General features: G+C 42.7%; 1 protein-coding gene across 3 annotated transcripts; it reads left to right on the top strand.

The window, feature by feature from the left end:
* The first annotated feature begins 1516 nt into the window (after nt 1–1516).
* MFSD1 (major facilitator superfamily domain containing 1) lies at nt 1517–14075 on the top strand. 3 transcript variants are annotated; one of them, XM_067002738.1, is made up of 17 exons: nt 1517–1689; nt 1815–1867; nt 2338–2450; nt 2787–2829; nt 3135–3202; nt 3978–4086; nt 4281–4383; nt 5120–5218; nt 5845–5956; nt 6794–6850; nt 7339–7495; nt 8016–8113; nt 8422–8534; nt 9047–9094; nt 9821–9881; nt 12233–12347; nt 12601–14075. In XM_067002738.1, exons 1-17 carry the CDS (start codon nt 1554–1556, stop codon nt 12658–12660), a joined length of 1545 nt encoding a protein of 514 aa, XP_066858839.1. In that variant the 5' UTR covers nt 1517–1553; the 3' UTR covers nt 12661–14075. The 3 variants fall into 3 exon arrangements, with proteins under 3 accessions (XP_066858839.1, XP_066858840.1, XP_066858841.1); XM_067002739.1 differs by lacking the exons at nt 12233–12347; nt 12601–14075 and adding an exon at nt 11229–12050; XM_067002740.1 differs by lacking the exons at nt 12233–12347; nt 12601–14075 and having other exon boundaries at nt 9821–9885.
* Nucleotides 14076–16493: the final 2418 nt, after the last annotated feature.

Here is a 16493-nt window from a genome sequence, read left to right as displayed (position 1 = left end):
TTTCTGTGGATCAGAGAGAGCAAGAAAAGTACTGGGTGACATGACATCGGACTCCTCGAATAATGGGGATAGTTAGATAGGAAATAATATTTTTGTTTTGTTTTGTTTTTCTTCCATACACAGACTTTCACTAGATATAACTTTGCTGCCCAAAGTTATCCCTTTTATGCTTGTATAGGACCGACCTACAGCTAACTATGCCCCCCGAAAGCTCATGGCGGTCCGTGTGGCCGCGCGTTGCCCTCCAGCTCCCTCCAGCGGCCCTGAAATCGGGTTTGCTGGATGACGCTTTTGCAACGAGGCCGTGCAGGTCAAGACCAGGTTTTCAAGAGCAAACTGAAAGAGCTGCACTAATTTCGAGTAATCTAGACTAGTTTAGGGTGGCTGAAAATGTGACACAGTAATTTCTCTTTTCTGGGAAGACAGGCATTCGATAACATAGCTGTCTTTTGGCAGATGTGTAGCTTTTAGAAGACACACTTTGAGTGAAACGTAAGCAATTTACTGCCAATAGTATTCCGCAGTAGATGCACTACGAGCACGCTATACCAATGTGCTTTGAAAACTTTAGATTTTCCTGAATGGTTACTGATCAAATTAACGACAGAGCAGATGGAAAGTGGGCCTCGGCTCAGAGCAGGCCGGGCAAAATGCAACAAACGTGCGTGCTGTTGATTTGCTTACTGTAGGCCTGCCATTGAAACCCCTTTAAATAGCAAGGGGACTATGTATATGCAAAAAACTGAAAAGTCCTTCCAAGACTGTGCCTAAGACCCAGTTTTATCATTGCTGAGATATCAGGGACTTTTTATACAGCCGACATCCTGCTGCGTTTTGTGCAGGTGACTTTTCTGATGTTCTCACATGAACCATTACCGTACAGGTTTGCTGCACGGCCCTGTCCAGCGGCGTGAGTGACCCAGGACTGGATACCCAGCAGAGGGGTAATACACAGTGTGAGGAAACACACTGGAAAAGGTGGAAAAATAAAGAGGGGCTCAGAGAAGTTGTGAATGTAATGAGAGATATTCATCTCTGTCTCTTCGCCCAAGTGACAGGCAACAGGACAAGAGGAAATGGCCTCAGGTTGTGCCAGGGGAGCCTGAGGTTGGATATTAGGAAAATATTGTTTGCTGGAAGGTTTCTGACGGGTTTTAAGCGGCTGCCCAGGAAGCAGTCGGTCACCATCCCTGGAGGTATTTAAGAGACCTGTAGGTGCAGTGCTTAGGGGCACGGTTTAGCGGTAGACGTGGCTGCGCTAGGTTAACACTGGGACTTGATGACCTTAAGAGGCCATCCCAGCCAGCAGGCTGTGCGGGCACATCTGTGAGTTCACCCTGAAGCAGTGCCCGGGGGTCGCCACCCCCGTCCCCGCGCCCCGTGTGAGGCGCGGCTCCCGCCCCTCAGCCCCCTGAGGCGACCTGGCGCAGGCCGCGCGGGCCCCGCCCGTTGCCACGGCAACCACCCGCGGCGCCTCGCGGGGCCGCTCACGTGACGCCCGCGGGGAGGGGGGGGGCGATCACGTGGCGGGGCGGCCACGTGACGGCGGCGCGATGGCGGACGAGGAGCGGGCGCTGCTGGGCTCCGAGGGCGGCTCGGGGGGGGCCGCCCGCCGCCTGCCCGCCTGCCACCCGCGGCGTCTGGCGCACCGCCTGCTCGTCCTGGCGCTCATGTGCTTCCTGGGCTTCGGTGCGGGGCTGGGCGGGAGGGGGGGGCAGCCCCCGGGCAGGGCCGGGCCGGGCCGGGCCGGGTCAGGGCCTCCCCCCCCTGAGGCGTTCCCCCCCCCTGAGGCCTCCCTCCCCTTCTCCCCGCAGGCAGCTACTTCTGCTACGACAACCCGGCCGCCCTGCAGACGCAGGTCCAGGCGGTGAGTCCTGCCCTCAGGGGAGGGCTGGGGGCTGTGTGGGGCCCGGTCGCCCGCCGGGCTGGTGCTCCGTGGGGTGCTGCTTGGGGGGGGGGGGGGGGGGGGGGGGCTGCCTGGTGTGTGGTGAGGCTGGGTTTGGGGGGGGGGGGGAGTTAAAATAGCAGTGCTGAGCCCGACAGAGGTGCTGGCGGCGTTCATTTACCACGTTCTGGTTGAGAGGAGGTGGGTGGTTCTCTTTTAGATGCCCCCGAGAACATCTTAGTCTCTATGCGGTAAAACAGCGTGCGTCAGTTCATCCTAAAATGTCCTATTTCCAGCAGAAATCTTCACCAAACCTCTTCTTGCACTTTCTGATCAGAAAGCGTGCTTATTTCTAAGTACTCCTACATAGATGCTTATCCCATGACTTTGTAGTTACCTTAAAAGCAAATAATTTACTTACCTATTTTCAATTCCTCCTCCTGTTCCTGTAGGATATGAAGGTGAACACGGCTCAGTTCATGGCGCTCTATGCCTGGTATTCCTGGCCCAACGTGGTTCTTTGCTTCTTTGGAGGCTTTCTGATAGACAGAGTATTTGGAATACGGTAGGTGTGGTCCTGCTGTCGTTGGTGTTTAGCGGATGGTAGAGTTAAAGTGCACGTGGAATTCAACACAGCGTAGTTTTTTCTTTTTTGTTACGCACCACCTAGGAACTTCCACTGGTACAACCAGTTTTTGTTCCTTTTATGTCTTCAGTAAAGTAGCTTTAAAAATGCCAGTCTGTATCTTTTTAACGAAATTGTCAAGCTATAACATTTATTACAGAGAATCTTTATTGGACGTCAACCTCCCCTTTTTCCTTGCTGTAGGTCTAATATTGTGTTTTACAGGGGGGAAAAAGAATCTAGCTGTTCATTAAGTTGTTTTATTTTTTCTTACAGGTTGGGCACTATAATATTTAGCATCTTTGTTTGCGTTGGGCAGGTAAGTGCAAATGAGAGGGCGAAGGATGATACCAGAAGCATCTCTGCTGGGAGTGGGATGGAGAAAAAAGCTTGGATGGCTTCGCTGATAGTAGCGTGTATTCAGGGTGGGTCAGGCTGGATTTTGTGTAGCCAGCAGGATAATGCATAAGGCAGAGGAGTAAAATAAAAAGGAAAGAGCAGGAAGTGGATGTGAAACAGTTCTTTAGGTCCAGAAAGGGAAAATCATCTTGCTTTGAGATGGTTCCAGTTTGTTCCGTGCTCCAAATTTGAGATGATAATTTTTCTTAAATGTTTGTTCGACAGGTGATCTTTGCCTTGGGAGCACTGCTTAATGCTTTTTGGCTGATGGAAGCAGGCAGACTGGTATTTGGGTAAGTTCAGAAGAGCGTGCTATGTGCCCTATCATGTAGGATCAGCTTTCTGTGTCCTAGAAGGCCGCTGCTGTGTTTGCGCTCCGACAAAATCGTTGGGTGTTGAGGCATCTTTGGAGTTGAGACGTGCAAAAAGCTTCAGTCGTGTTCCCATTCTAATATAAAATTAGAAAATAAGTAGAACTTCTCGGTTATTCTTCGTTTGGAAAATCTGCCTGCTGATTTCAGAAGTTACGAAACTCCCCAAATAAAGACTTGGCGCTCAGTAGTCTGACAAAACTGGGTTAGTCTTTCTCTAATTTTTACTTTCTGGAATAAAGGGAATTCTTAGCAATGACAGATACAACAGTGCTGCTGTAGTGGCGAAAACAAGAGCAAATGTCAGATTGCCTCCTAGTTTTGAATGTTCCACAGAACGAAAATGTTAGAAAATCTGACCAGCTCTGCTGGGGGTGGGCAATCGGCTTTGGGTTCTGATAAGATGCTGCTTTCGGTGTCGTTGGGGTCAGCAGCTGTGCCGCTTGGTTCTTTAATGTTTCTACCTCCGGAAACGAGAAGCTGCTACTCATCAACTCGACTTCCATAAATGACCAAAGACAATTCTTACCTGAATCATGTCTTTAAGACTTCTGTTGCCTCGTCTATTTGCATTAGATTTGCCTGTTCATAGGGAAATTACTCTGAAATACTGTCACGCTGGTATTGATAGCAAGTGATGGGCTGTTTCTTGTTACTTCCCACGTTAACATGTTTTGTTTTGTGCCTTCCTTTTTAGAATAGGTGGCGAATCCTTAGCGGTGGCCCAGAACACGTATGCAGTCAGTTGGTTTAAAGGCAAAGAGCTAAATCTCGTGTTTGGATTACAACTAAGCATGGCCAGAATTGTAAGTTCAAAGCTGTGTAGCTTTAATCCATGGACTTTAGCGGGCGTGGCTTGTCTGTGTTGCTGGTGCCTTTTATTCCCGGTGTAGTTTTATCCGTCTCTAACCACTGTTCAGTAAGCAGTTTGACTAATGTTGCTTTTGAATTCGCATTATTGTGGAAGACATCGTTCTTTACGTAAGTCTGTTCTGCCTAGGGGAGCACAGTGAACATGAATATCATGGGATGGATATACTCCAGAGTTCAACATCTTCTGGGGCACAGTGGTCACAGCACTCTTGGGCTAACTCTCATGATAGGTTCGTAATCTTGATGTCACTTGATGTTTTGGGTTTCTGAATTTGAGCAGTACGCATACGCATTACTGATTTCCTGCTGACTAGGAAGTACGAAAGAGGCATTTGGGACTGGGAAGAGCGATTCAAATAGTGTTTGTATCAGTGCTTAATGCCGTGCTTCTGCAGAGCGTATGATTGCTGCATCTGATAAAATGCTGTGTGATTTTTCTGGCCGCAGAACTCAATTTTGTGTCTTACAGCAATGAAACGTTCAATGTACTCTGAGTAAAGGGCAGGCTTTGAAAAAAAAATTCTGAAGGGCATCACATCACAGATTGTGTGTAGCTGCCTGATGTGTAAAAGTGGAATTTCAGCTCCCTTTGGATCAGCGTTCCCTTTCTTCAGAGCCATGTATGTTAGTGTTAACGTCTTGGTGGTGTTAACGAGGCCTCGGCTTTGGTTCTGTTATTGCAAGGCGCAGATAAGGACTTCAGCTGTACTGAGTGGGAGCAGTGGTAATATTTGTAGAATAAATATAGTTGGTGTTTGTACTGCAGTTCCGAACAGGTGCCTCATCTGGTAGACTTCAATACTTACACCTTATTCTGAGCTGTACAGCTTGTTGAGTCTTGTGCGTAAACTGGTGTTAATCTGACTGAGCTTGCATTTGATATGTGAAGATATGTTACCCTCTGTGTCTAAAAGCCGAATTACTGCTTGGTTCAACAGCTAACCGTGTTGTGTTACCTTCTTGCAGGTGGCATAACGTGTCTCTTTTCACTGGGTTGCGCGCTAATCCTTGCTTATCTGGACAAGAGAGCAGAGAAACTCCTTGGTAAAGAGCAAGGGAAAACGGGTGAGTGGTGCAGGTAAACGTGCCTTGGACTCGATTCTTTCGTTCTAGAGCAGATCGTTCCGGTTGCTCAATGCTTTATTTATGGAGCTTGTGGAGAACCTTGCAGTTCACACCAGGCTGGACAGTGCTGTTGCCAGCAGGACTCTGTTTTGTTGAAATCAGTCTTATTTCCGTCAGTGAGTGTGCAGAAACGTGCAGCTCTTTTCCACCAGCGTCGTGTTTTGAGTTTTCCATGTGGGAGAACTTAGAAAATAAACAAAACTTGAGAACCAAGTGTGAGTATATAGCGTGACGTTTCAGGCACTAATTTCACAAGCTGATCAAACTGTTCTTTCAGGGAAGTATTTATATTTAATTCTACTGCACAAGACAGCTTTAAAAAAACTTTGGAGAACTTGTACATCCGGCTTAATGTAGGACATAGTTCTCCGCTTTGGTGCTGTTGATCTAGGACCTGTATTCTTAGCTTGTGCTCACCGTGTGAACTTTATACAAGAACGTAGATAGTGGCAGGATTATAATACTGCAGTAGTGACTCTCGGTCACCTTAATGTTTATTCAGTGTGGATGAATTTCAGATACGTTTGTGCTGACTGAAACAATATTGTCTTTTGCCTCCATTCCAGGTGAAGTGATTAAGCTAACTGATGTGAAGGACTTCTCTTTGTCACTGTGGCTTATATTTTTAATCTGTGTCTGTTACTATGGAGCGGTCTTTCCTTTCATCGGACTTGGCAAGTAAGCACCTTGCATAATGCAGCTCTTTTTCCCCTTGAGTTTGGCCAGGGTTTCACTACTTGTAATGTGGTTAACAAGGTAGGAGGTGCGGCTAATGTTTAAAAAATGCAGATGGCTACAGAACGACTGGTCCCCTAGTAAGTCTGTGCTGCACACAACTCTCACCCTTCCCTTATCTGCTGAGCTTTGTGGGAAATAGCATTCGTTTGTGTAGGTGAGTTGTCAGAACTCAAAAGCTTAACACGTGTTCCCTTGCCAGATTAAAACTCTATTTAGATCTGAAGCATGACACCAAGATTTGGTGCAGAAAGTTGTGGACAGTTGTCATATAGAATTCCTCCAATGCTCATTCACCGTCGATTCTGAGGTGGGGGCTTAAACATAGTTACAGCTTTGGACTGAAGCTCTTTTGCTGCTAATTTTAATATATCAAGCTGAAGCTTGAAGCATTTGTGTGCAGATTTTTTTTTTCCGTGTGACTTGATGTAAGAACTCAATCAGATTTTGAATACAATTAGAAACAGACCTTGTGAGCTTCATGAGTGTTTTATGTTGTAAAGTGGAGATTTTGAGATTACTTGAGATGTTTTAACAGCCAGCAATGTAGGTGCCTATTTTTCACTTGTGCATGTGTTCCAAAACCTCTTATTGCTAATGTCTCACTACCGTGTTATATATTGGTTATGTATTTTTAATGTTTTCTGCAAAATGCAATGTAAATAGTCCTTTGACAAAAATCTTGAGACTCTTAATAGTCTTCTAAATGAGATCTCTTTTGGGGTGTTTCATAATTATTCATGTATGCATCGTTCTAAGCTTGTACTTCTTTATTTCTAGGGTTTTCTTTATTGAGAAATTCCAATTTTCGTCTCAAGAAGCAAGTGCAATTGACAGGTATATTTTGGTTAGTTTAATGAGTAGATGTCCTACTGTTGTGCTTTAGGTGTATATATGTATCTGTATTTTGCTTCAGTGGATAGGTAGAGTTGACATGGGCTGAGGAATAGTTGGGAGACATCTGCTTAAGTAAAGATGTCTTTAGATATGCTGGTTGAGGGATCTGAAAGAAAAAGCTCTATCTGAAGGGAATTACTGTGGAATTTGGTGATTCCCTTCAGAGTTGATGGAAACAGTTTAATAGCAATGCTAAATAAATTTTCCTTGTTTGAAGATGAATTTTGGATCTGGCAAAATGGAAAACACTAGATGGTGTGTGATTCCAAAAGCTCTAAGTACGTTGCTGTTTCCTTCTTGGATGATGAATGTTTTCATGTCCTCAGACGTTTGGGGAATTTTGAGTTCTGGAATCTCTTTTTCTTTGTGTGTGTGGTTTTTATGGCTTCAAGTTACAAGGGAAATTCTCTTTTTTCACTCTTTTGTAGCATTGTGTATATTATATCGGCACCCATGTCCCCTGTCTTTGGACTCCTGGTGGATAAAATTGGAAAGAATATCATATGGGTTCTATGTGCGGTGATAACTACGCTTGCTTCTCATATTATGTTGGCGTTCACCTTCTGGAACCCCTGGATAGCAATGGTAACCAGTGTCTCAAAGAGACTTTGATAGCTAAATCTGACAAAATAAGAAATTTTGCTGCTGATGAATTATTCTGCATGTTTCCTGTCTTCTGACTACGTAGATAGCTTCATAACTACACCAACATAACAAGGGAAAATTTAAATAGGTTTTAAGACTATTAATATCATAATTAAGCCACTTTTAATGGTTTTAAACTGTCTCTAGTGTGCTATATTTGATAGCTGTAAACTTGAAAAAAAGTTTTTGTTGTGAATTTCCTCTTCCTAGTGCCTGAGAAATAGATTACAAAATTAGGCTTACAAATTTTAACGCTCTGCCCACCAGTGTTTCCACTTCTGGAAAAAGTTCTCTCTCCTTCTAAATATGCATATTTATTTAGAAGAGCATAGCAAAAACACCTTACTTTTGCTCTTCTTTTCTGTTTTTGGAGAAGGGGAAAACTAATACATTCATTTATTAGAACCTTATAGCAAAACCACATTTCATCCAGCATCTTGTCGCTTATTTATTTCACCAGAGTTTACTAGGAGTGGCCTACTCCTTGCTTGCCTGTGCCCTGTGGCCCATGGTGGCCTTTGTTGTTCCAGAACATCAGCTGGGAACTGCTTATGGCTTGTAAGTACTGAGATCTGTCGTCTTATGCTGCTCTACAGTGATGATGTCCCTGTACTGTGGAACCACTTAATAATACGAAGTAGTTGTAACAAGTCAAAGGTTGGTGGTTCTGTTCAAGTTCAGTCTGGGAAGAAGTCTCCTGTAGTTTCAGCGTGTGGTTGCAGCAGATGCACAGTAACTTCTGCAAAAACAGAGTCGTGACTCTGCCTAACATATGGAGAGAAGTTAATCTTGTTGTTCAATAAAAATAAAATATTGATTGTTCTTGAAAAAGCTTCTACACAGCGGTAATCCTTTGTTTGTGTTAGCATGCAGTCTATCCAGAATCTTGGTCTGGCGATTATTTCTATAGCAGCTGGGATGATTCTGGACACAAGAGGATACTTGTTTCTTGAGGTCTTCTTCAGTGCTTGTGTTTGCTGTAAGTAGTGAAAACACTGAAAATAGATTCTGTACGTTGAGGAGGCTTTGGCTTCTCTAAATATTTCCTGTAACACGCTAGTGACTCCTTTGTGTCCGTGCAGTTGGATAGACGTCTTCAGCTGAAGCAATGTTGAAAGAAACTGATACCTAGTGAAGTACTGTGTGTTTTTTTCTGAAGTGACTTAGTGTGAGTAGTGTGGATGTTTGGAAAAAATGCAGAGTGAGTGAAAGGGTAGGTGAATGATGCTCTTAAAGGCTGTGTTTATATCAGGGGTCTCTATTAATATGAAAAAAAAAAAAAACCCTTAAACTTTCTCTGAGTTACCATGCTGCTTGTGAGCATAGTGGAATTTTCAAAAGTGATAGAAATGCTGCTGGCAAAAAGCTCCCTTTTTGTTACAATTGTCATGAAAAAAATCTTAATTGTTTCTCAGTGGGATGTTAAAGCTGCTTTTATGTTACTGTGGTAAACTTTCTGTCAGCTAAAACTGTTTTTTATTTTATTTTTAGTGTCACTGATAGCTGTAGTCATGCTGTATTTTGTGAATCATCTCACAGGTAAGTGCTTTTAGTGTCTCTTGATGTTTGTTTTCAATCATAATCCATCAAGTTACTAAGACAAACTGTTTACAGTTGGTGGTGTACAGCTGGGCGTCAGATGCTATAGCACATGGATTTGGTGCTGTCCCTTGGATGAGGCTTGTCCTCATCAAATGTTTTTCCTTGGTGCTGTAGCGTGAACCTTGCTGTGATGTTAAAGCTGATCAGCAGGGTGAAGTACCTGCCCCTCCAGCTAACGTGAACAAATGTGTAGGATATTATGCAGATAAGCAGTTAAAGCTATTTTTATGTGTAAACTGCTTGATTGTATGTATCTGCAAATATAAAAACTTGGTAGACTTTCCTTCAAATAGCGTTCTTTCTCAGCTACTTCTTGAAGCAGTAACCACTGAAAGATCTGGAGGGGTTACCTTAGTTTGTTTCTTTCCAAGTTGCTTTCACTTTCTCTAATTTTATGGGGTAGTGTGATGAGTTGTAGAGAAACTTCGTTGTTACTCAGCAAAAACCTGAGTCAGGCTTGAGAGCTTAGTGTAGTTCCTGATTTTGCTTGCTTATATGATTATGAGGAAGTTGCTTTCTTCTATTTACATCAGTTTTTATAAAATGAGTGATCTCTTCTGTCAAATGCTGTGAGAATTTCTGTAATGAGGTATGCTATCAAAGATACAGAATTTGAAGCTTTAAAAATTGATGTTTTCTAAGTAGATTTGTCATCTATTGCAGGTGGTGATCTTAACTGGTCTGCAAGGAAAAGGGAAAAGCTGCAAAAAGTAGCTGCAACCGAGTAAGTATAAAGAACAGCGTCCTTACAAAATGTTGAACCTGAAGTAATTGGGTAGATTACTGGCAGACCTACAAAAGACTAAGTTCAGACATTTGTATTGAAAGTCACTTTCTTTCCTTCGAGGTAGTAGGATTTCATACTCTTGCCTCCTGTGAATAATTAGAGGAAGTAACAATGAACCAGGTCTCCCTTCCTGGCACTCCTGCTTACTATTTCTCCTCATTAAATTCAGTAGCCTTCCAGCTCAGCGGAATAGAGGTGCATTTTTAAAAAGTTTGCATCATTTATTTCAAAACGTGCCCTTTTACGTGGCGTGTTCCTGACTGAGTCAGCAACAAACATTACTTGGGTTTATTGTCAAGTGATGCATGGACTAATTTTTTTAAGAGTCACATTAAAAACCAGATTCCTCTTCAGAAGAAAGAGAGTCTGCACTCTGGTCCCTTCCCATTCAGCTTGCTCCTTGTGCTGTCTTATTTAGAAGTCTTAACTCAACATGTCTCTGAGAACTGTGGCTTGAGTTTAAATTGCACTGGTAATGTCAAGCTCAGTTTGTGGTCAGATCTGTGCCATAAATGCTGGCTGCAGTGAAAAGCTTTTCCATGACAAATGTTAATATGGAAGCCAGTCACAGCTTTCAGGATAACTTCTGTGGAATTTGAGCTGCTTACATATAAACAATGTGGAATTTCTCTGATATGTGTTCTGTTCTGACCTAATTCAGCTCAGTGAGTCCCTTCAGATCCTGCAGTTTGTTTGCACGTATTGTTGAAATGCTTTACCTTTTTTAATAGCTAACAACACTTTACCTGCAGATACTGTGCATCTCACAGCTTGTATCTAAGTTCTTTCCAGATAAATACCTTGATAATAAAGACACTTTACATATGTACTTTATGGACCTTTATAAAATTTTGCACATGATGATACTTAATATAGAAAAAAAAAAACACAAACAGCCTGTCAACAAAGTCTTGCCAGGTGACTTGTGGTGGCACGTAACATTGTCTTGATTGTTGTCCTGGTTTATGTTATATATCAGTCATGAGGAACACTGAAGGAAACAAAAGCTTTCCAGAGCTGGTGAGCAGGCAGACTTAATTGTGATGAGTATTGTCCTTGAGGCAAAACATCACAGCCATTTTTTAAAATAAATGAAAGAACAAAAGAACCTACATTGTGCTCGGGAGCAAAGGAGACCTGTGTCCAAACAGAGCCACTTTTCGGTCTGCCCTGACCACGTGCATAACACTGCCAGAATTTACTGTGAAAGACATCTTAGAGTATGCTGTGCGATGTAGTGCCTTAGAGTTATATTTTCAGTAATTTTTACAATGTTTTTTGCAGAAAAGAAAGTTGATTAGCAAATATCATCCAGAAGTGGGGAGCATTTGATCAGCATCATGTCAACTTGAAGAATTTGTGTTGCTTAGTTTGGTGGTCAGCACTGGACAATAGTTCTTTTTCAAAAAACTAACGTTCTGGGAATTTTATAGGAAATGGCTAAGATTTATGCTTTGTAACCAGTTTTAACTAATGCCAACTTATCTCTTAACACTTGAACAAAATCGGTTTACAGTGTTTTACACTGTTTAAGCTGTGTCATTGGAGAGGGCACTCTGCAGCCCAGGACAAACACGTTCATCTTAAAATAAAGGCTAGCATAAAGTGCCTGTGAACAGCACTGTACCATTTTGGTGTGGGTGGAGACTTCTTAACAGCATTTTTTGTACTGGAATAAGGTTCATTGCCTTCCTTAGAAGTGGGTCACTGTGAGCTTGGAAGTGGGTCACTGTTACTGCCTTTGTCACTGTCTTAATGCAAACCACTGTCTTAAGCTAAACATGTTCAGAGCTTTGTTCAGTCCTGTTTCCCTCTAAGATTGTGTAGGAAATGACTGACTGACGATGGTCTGGTCAAATATTGACTCTTTTGTAGGAGACTGCTATCAATTCTGAAGACTGCTGAGCAGTCTTTTACTTGCATTTTTGACAATTGATTCTTTTTGTATTGTAATCTTATATTTTAAGGAGTGAAGACCTGTTCAATAAAGGGATATTAAATTGTTTTTACAAAAGCTCATTGAGCATGTTGTAATCTGTGAAAATCAAAAGATTTATCTTTCTACTGAAGTCTTGCAATCTAAATAAAAGGAAACTGCAGAAAATAGCCTCTCTCTTTCTTTACACTTAGTGTAATTCATTCACAGCTTTCTGTTAATTTAATATCCAAAATTCATCTACAAACATTAGAAGCATTTTTATTTGTAAGAAATAAAACCACCGTACACAAGATAGTTGCTGAGTTTGCACTCTTCAGTGCAAGTCTCTTAAATGAATTTTCTTTTCCAGAGCTGAAGAACAAGAGAGACTCAGACGTCAAAATGAAGATGACTTGGCTAAATTACGGCCAAAAGCTGATGACTTTAGTTTCAGGAATAAATACCTCTCCAAACTAGGCGCTCAGGTATTAGTAACCAAGTAGGGTTTTTAATAGTAATGAATAGAAGACTAAAATGGCTGTTTCAAAACCTCGGTTTATTGTTTCGAATAGCCAGCACATTAACCTCTGAGTAGAATGCTTAATGTATGCTTGTTCTCAGAAACAGTCTCACTGATGGTAGTTAAAAATGTAATGAGGAAAATGGAATTGAATCAGACCAAATAAGCTGAGGAGCGTGCCTCTCATGATGCATGTTTTTAATCTTATTTTTTTGCAGCTACCCGATAATTACTCTTCCTATTTATCGACAATGGCACACAGAAGCGTGTTGAAATAGCATCTTGCCCCACTTGCAAAAGCAGAAACACATTGAAGTTCCTGTACACACAACTTTGTTTCCAGTACTGAGAACTAACGCTGCAGAAGCAGAATCATGCACCACATTTTTCTGCAAGCATAGACCCTATTTTTAAAGTATTTGGCTTAAGCTCCCCTCTGCACTTTGAGGTAAATAACACAGATACTGAGGAAGAATCACCTGGCCGTTTATTTGAACCCGTGAGCGTGTGCTACACCCTCCTAAAATACTCAGTGAGTAGCTCAACTCAATAGCTAAGACGTGATCTCCTCTCAGTATACAACCATGGCTGAAGTGTGGAAGCTTTGCTCCGGTAACCAAGTTGCTGTGAAATGAGTCGATGTAGTCATGGAATATTTAACTTCTCAAGTTGGACAGCTTTATTGCCGTATTGAAAACAATCTGTTTCATTTTTATCGTAGAAAATGTGAGGGAAGACTACCTCTTTTATTTTTGGTCTGAGCAAATATTTCTGAAGAAACTGAACCATACAATTCTAATGCTTCTATTCAAAAAGTACTAGCCCTGGAATTTAATGTTAGATCACAGACTTAGCAATAACCTCATGTAAGTCATGATTGACGTGAAAATTGATGTATTTAAGAGGTTGCCACTGAAAACTGTGGAAAGAGTTAACTGAGTTTTGGCACTCTTGGAAAAATGTTCCATTTCATCATGAAAATTACGCTTTTTCTGTAATTTCTGTGGAAGGCTTGTTCCTGAACAGAGCTAGTTTCTAGTAACTCCTGCGGAGTGCTTTATCAGATCCTTTTGTTTTTGTTAACCATAAAGCCTCACTTATGTAATTGGACATAAGTTCTTACACTAAACTAATCGTACTCTAAAAGGGAAGAGCATCTGGCTTTCTTAAGCACCGGCTGCACCGAGCGAAGAGCTGCTATATGAGTAGATGATGAGGTGCACGGGGGTGAGTGAGCTTTTGGCTGACTTCAGGGAGTTCTTGAGTGCCCCAGTGCTTACGAAATTTAGACAAGTTGCTTGACTGGAGAGAAAATATTTTGTTAGAATAAAAATGTTATATTTATATTACTTTGCCTGCAGTAACTTAGCCCTTCTGCAACTCATTGTTTTAATTTTTTTTTTTTTTTTAAGATATGACTAAGTGGAGATTTCTTTCATGTTCTTAAAAGGCTAACAGGTTTATGAAAGACTAAGCCAGGACTATTTTGATTAATAGTAATGTATTCTGAAGAGCAATCTAGGAAAATAAAGTCGCAGATTGAGCTTACTTCTGAACCGGAGCAGTACGCTGACCTGTGAGAACTCTTACTGGTGCTTTCTGTGCTCCCTTAGAGAACCAAACACTATCATGGTTGATTTTTGTTTGTAGACTTGTGAATTATGGGTCTCTTTTAATAAAAGCTTTAAATGGATGTTGGCACTTGTATTGTTCTTAGTGTTCTGTGATGTGTTGTTGCCCTTGGAGGTAGTTGAGGTTTACGTTTTTGTTTTTTTTTTTTTTCAAACAAGCACAATTTCTGCTTTCCCCTGGGAAATACGTAGACGAAGCGTCTCTTTGAGGATCCAAAGGAAAAATGTCCCCCTGGTTCCCTTGCTGTTGGGTTGATGCATTTGTCCTTTTTGGGAAGGGAAGAAATTAGATAATTGTTCTTGTACTGCTCTTCCTCACTTCCTTCAGCTAGCTGCTTCTGCCAGTCACAGATCTCTGCTTCTGGGCTAATATTGGCATGTTGTGACGATAGACGGCTGTTCTGCCGTTACCCATGGATCAGCATTTCATGCAGGACAGTAATGGGGAACTTGGTGTCTTGCTGAAACTTTCAGTTCCTAAATTCTCTGTACTCTTGTGCATCTCACTAAAGTACTGCGGTGCACTTCTGTATGTGGTGTAACATCGCTGTCAGCTCAGCGCCAAACAACCCAGCCTTTCCTTTCTGAGGGGTTTTCAGCTCAGTGATTAAGTGATTTTTTTGTATTTTTTTTTACCTTGCTTTTCCATTTGTGGCTGTGGAGCATGGGAGCTGTCTGGCTTTTGCTCCTTTGTCACCCGTTCCTCTAATAAATGGAGCCTTCTTCTCACTGCTGTGTTGGTGCTTGAAATTTCCCATGCATAATTTTAGATTCAGGTTGACTATCAAACAGAAAAGGGGAAAAGGGATTTTTGAAATCTGAAATGAAGTTTCTTTTTTGTCCTCTGTACAGTTCTAGCGCTGGGTGACTTTTCCAAGCCTCACACCCAGTCAAGCAGATAGCATCTGCAGCCGGGACGTGCTTCCTCAGCAAGGGGTGAGTCTTGTTGGGGCGCCTCTCCCCTGTGCGTTCACGGCAGGCCTGGCAAGGGGGCCAGCCCGCTGCAGCCTCAGCTCCAAGGCGTGCCTGGCTCAGTTAGTGTGACCAGAAAGAAAGTAGAAGAGGGGGGTTGAGGCAACCTTTCGGGCTCCCCAGTGGCCTCCAGATTTTGTAAAATAAACTCTCAGCAGTGTCCAGCTGCTTGTAGCTGACGATGAGCAAGGGCAAAGAGAAGAGGTAGTGCAGGTCTGCCACGGCCAGGTTCACCAGGCAGATGGTGGTGCAGGCTGCGGATGGGGTTTGCTCATCCTCCCAGCGTAGGGGAGATGGAGCTGGACCAGGAGAAGCAATCGAGGGGGAAGATGTGAGCAGGGTAGTTTATCCCAACAAACACTCCTCTGTTCTGGGGTACTTGTCACTAGAGGTCACTACTGCAACATCAACATGCAAGGAAGGTTTTCTGCGTTAGGACAAAAAGTCTTACTTCAAGGCTGCAATTGCTGCTTTTCTGTGATTTACTTACCTGATTCTGGAGGCTGCTTTTAAAAGGCAAATGCTAATACCAGTAGTCTTCAGCAGGAAGAGGTCACTTTATTTCTTCTCATGCAAGTAAAATAGGGTAGGGTAACAAAGTGACTAAACTATATAAACATACCTGCACACACATGTGCATATATATATATTTAAGCTGAATTGCAGAATGGCTGAGGTTGGAAGGCACCTCTGGAGATCATCTAGTCCAACCCCTGCATTTATAACTGCATACGTCTAATTTCCTGAAATACTCGCACGTTGATGTCCCCTGCCAGATGCCTCAGACTGCTGTAGTTTGCTGCTCTGACTCTGGTACAATTGCCTTTGGTCGAATTCCTGCCCAGGACACAAATGACTGAAGCTGCTGCCATTCCTCCGGACACGAATGCAGTGAGTGTGGTGGCTGTTGTGTTTTCTATTTGGTGGAGGGGCGGAACCATGATCTTCATCCCCAAACCTGAACTCTTGACTGGCAATGTTAGCATCCTCAGCAAAAATCCTTTTGACCCCAACCTGATGTGTTTTGTGAAGCCTGAATTTGCATAAAATGGCATAGGTTTAAGTCTCTAGCTGAGGTGATCCCTGTCTTGTTGTCTGTTATATATACAGAGTAAACTTATTTAAAACAACTATATCCAAAATGCCCTCTGATCCATAGATGGAAAAGGAAAGTAGTGATCAAAAAAGTCCTCCAATTTTACAGACTAAGACCTAAATTGTGTCCTCTCTAGAGAACTGTGCTGTGAGCTCGGTGGTTTCCTATACAGATATGTGTTTGAGCATGGTGAGCACTGCCAACCCCTTTTCCAATCAGGATGTGGTGTCCATCACAAAGATCTCTTGATTTCTCTAATTTCACATCTATTAAGAGCTCATTTTGGTGGCACAGCCTTGTTGGATTTCAGCAGATTAGGGGTTTCTGAGCGGTTCTGGGGTGCATGTTGTCACATTGGGCTGGAGTGGTGCTGCTGGAGAGGTTCCAGCTGGGCTGTGAAAGCAGACCTGAC

Source organism: Anser cygnoides, chromosome 9, assembly GCF_040182565.1.
Source record: "Anser cygnoides isolate HZ-2024a breed goose chromosome 9, Taihu_goose_T2T_genome, whole genome shotgun sequence".
NCBI lineage: Eukaryota > Metazoa > Chordata > Aves > Anseriformes > Anatidae > Anser > Anser cygnoides.
The sequence above is the reverse complement of the archived record's forward strand: the minus strand, read 5'-3'. Positions and strand labels throughout refer to the sequence as shown.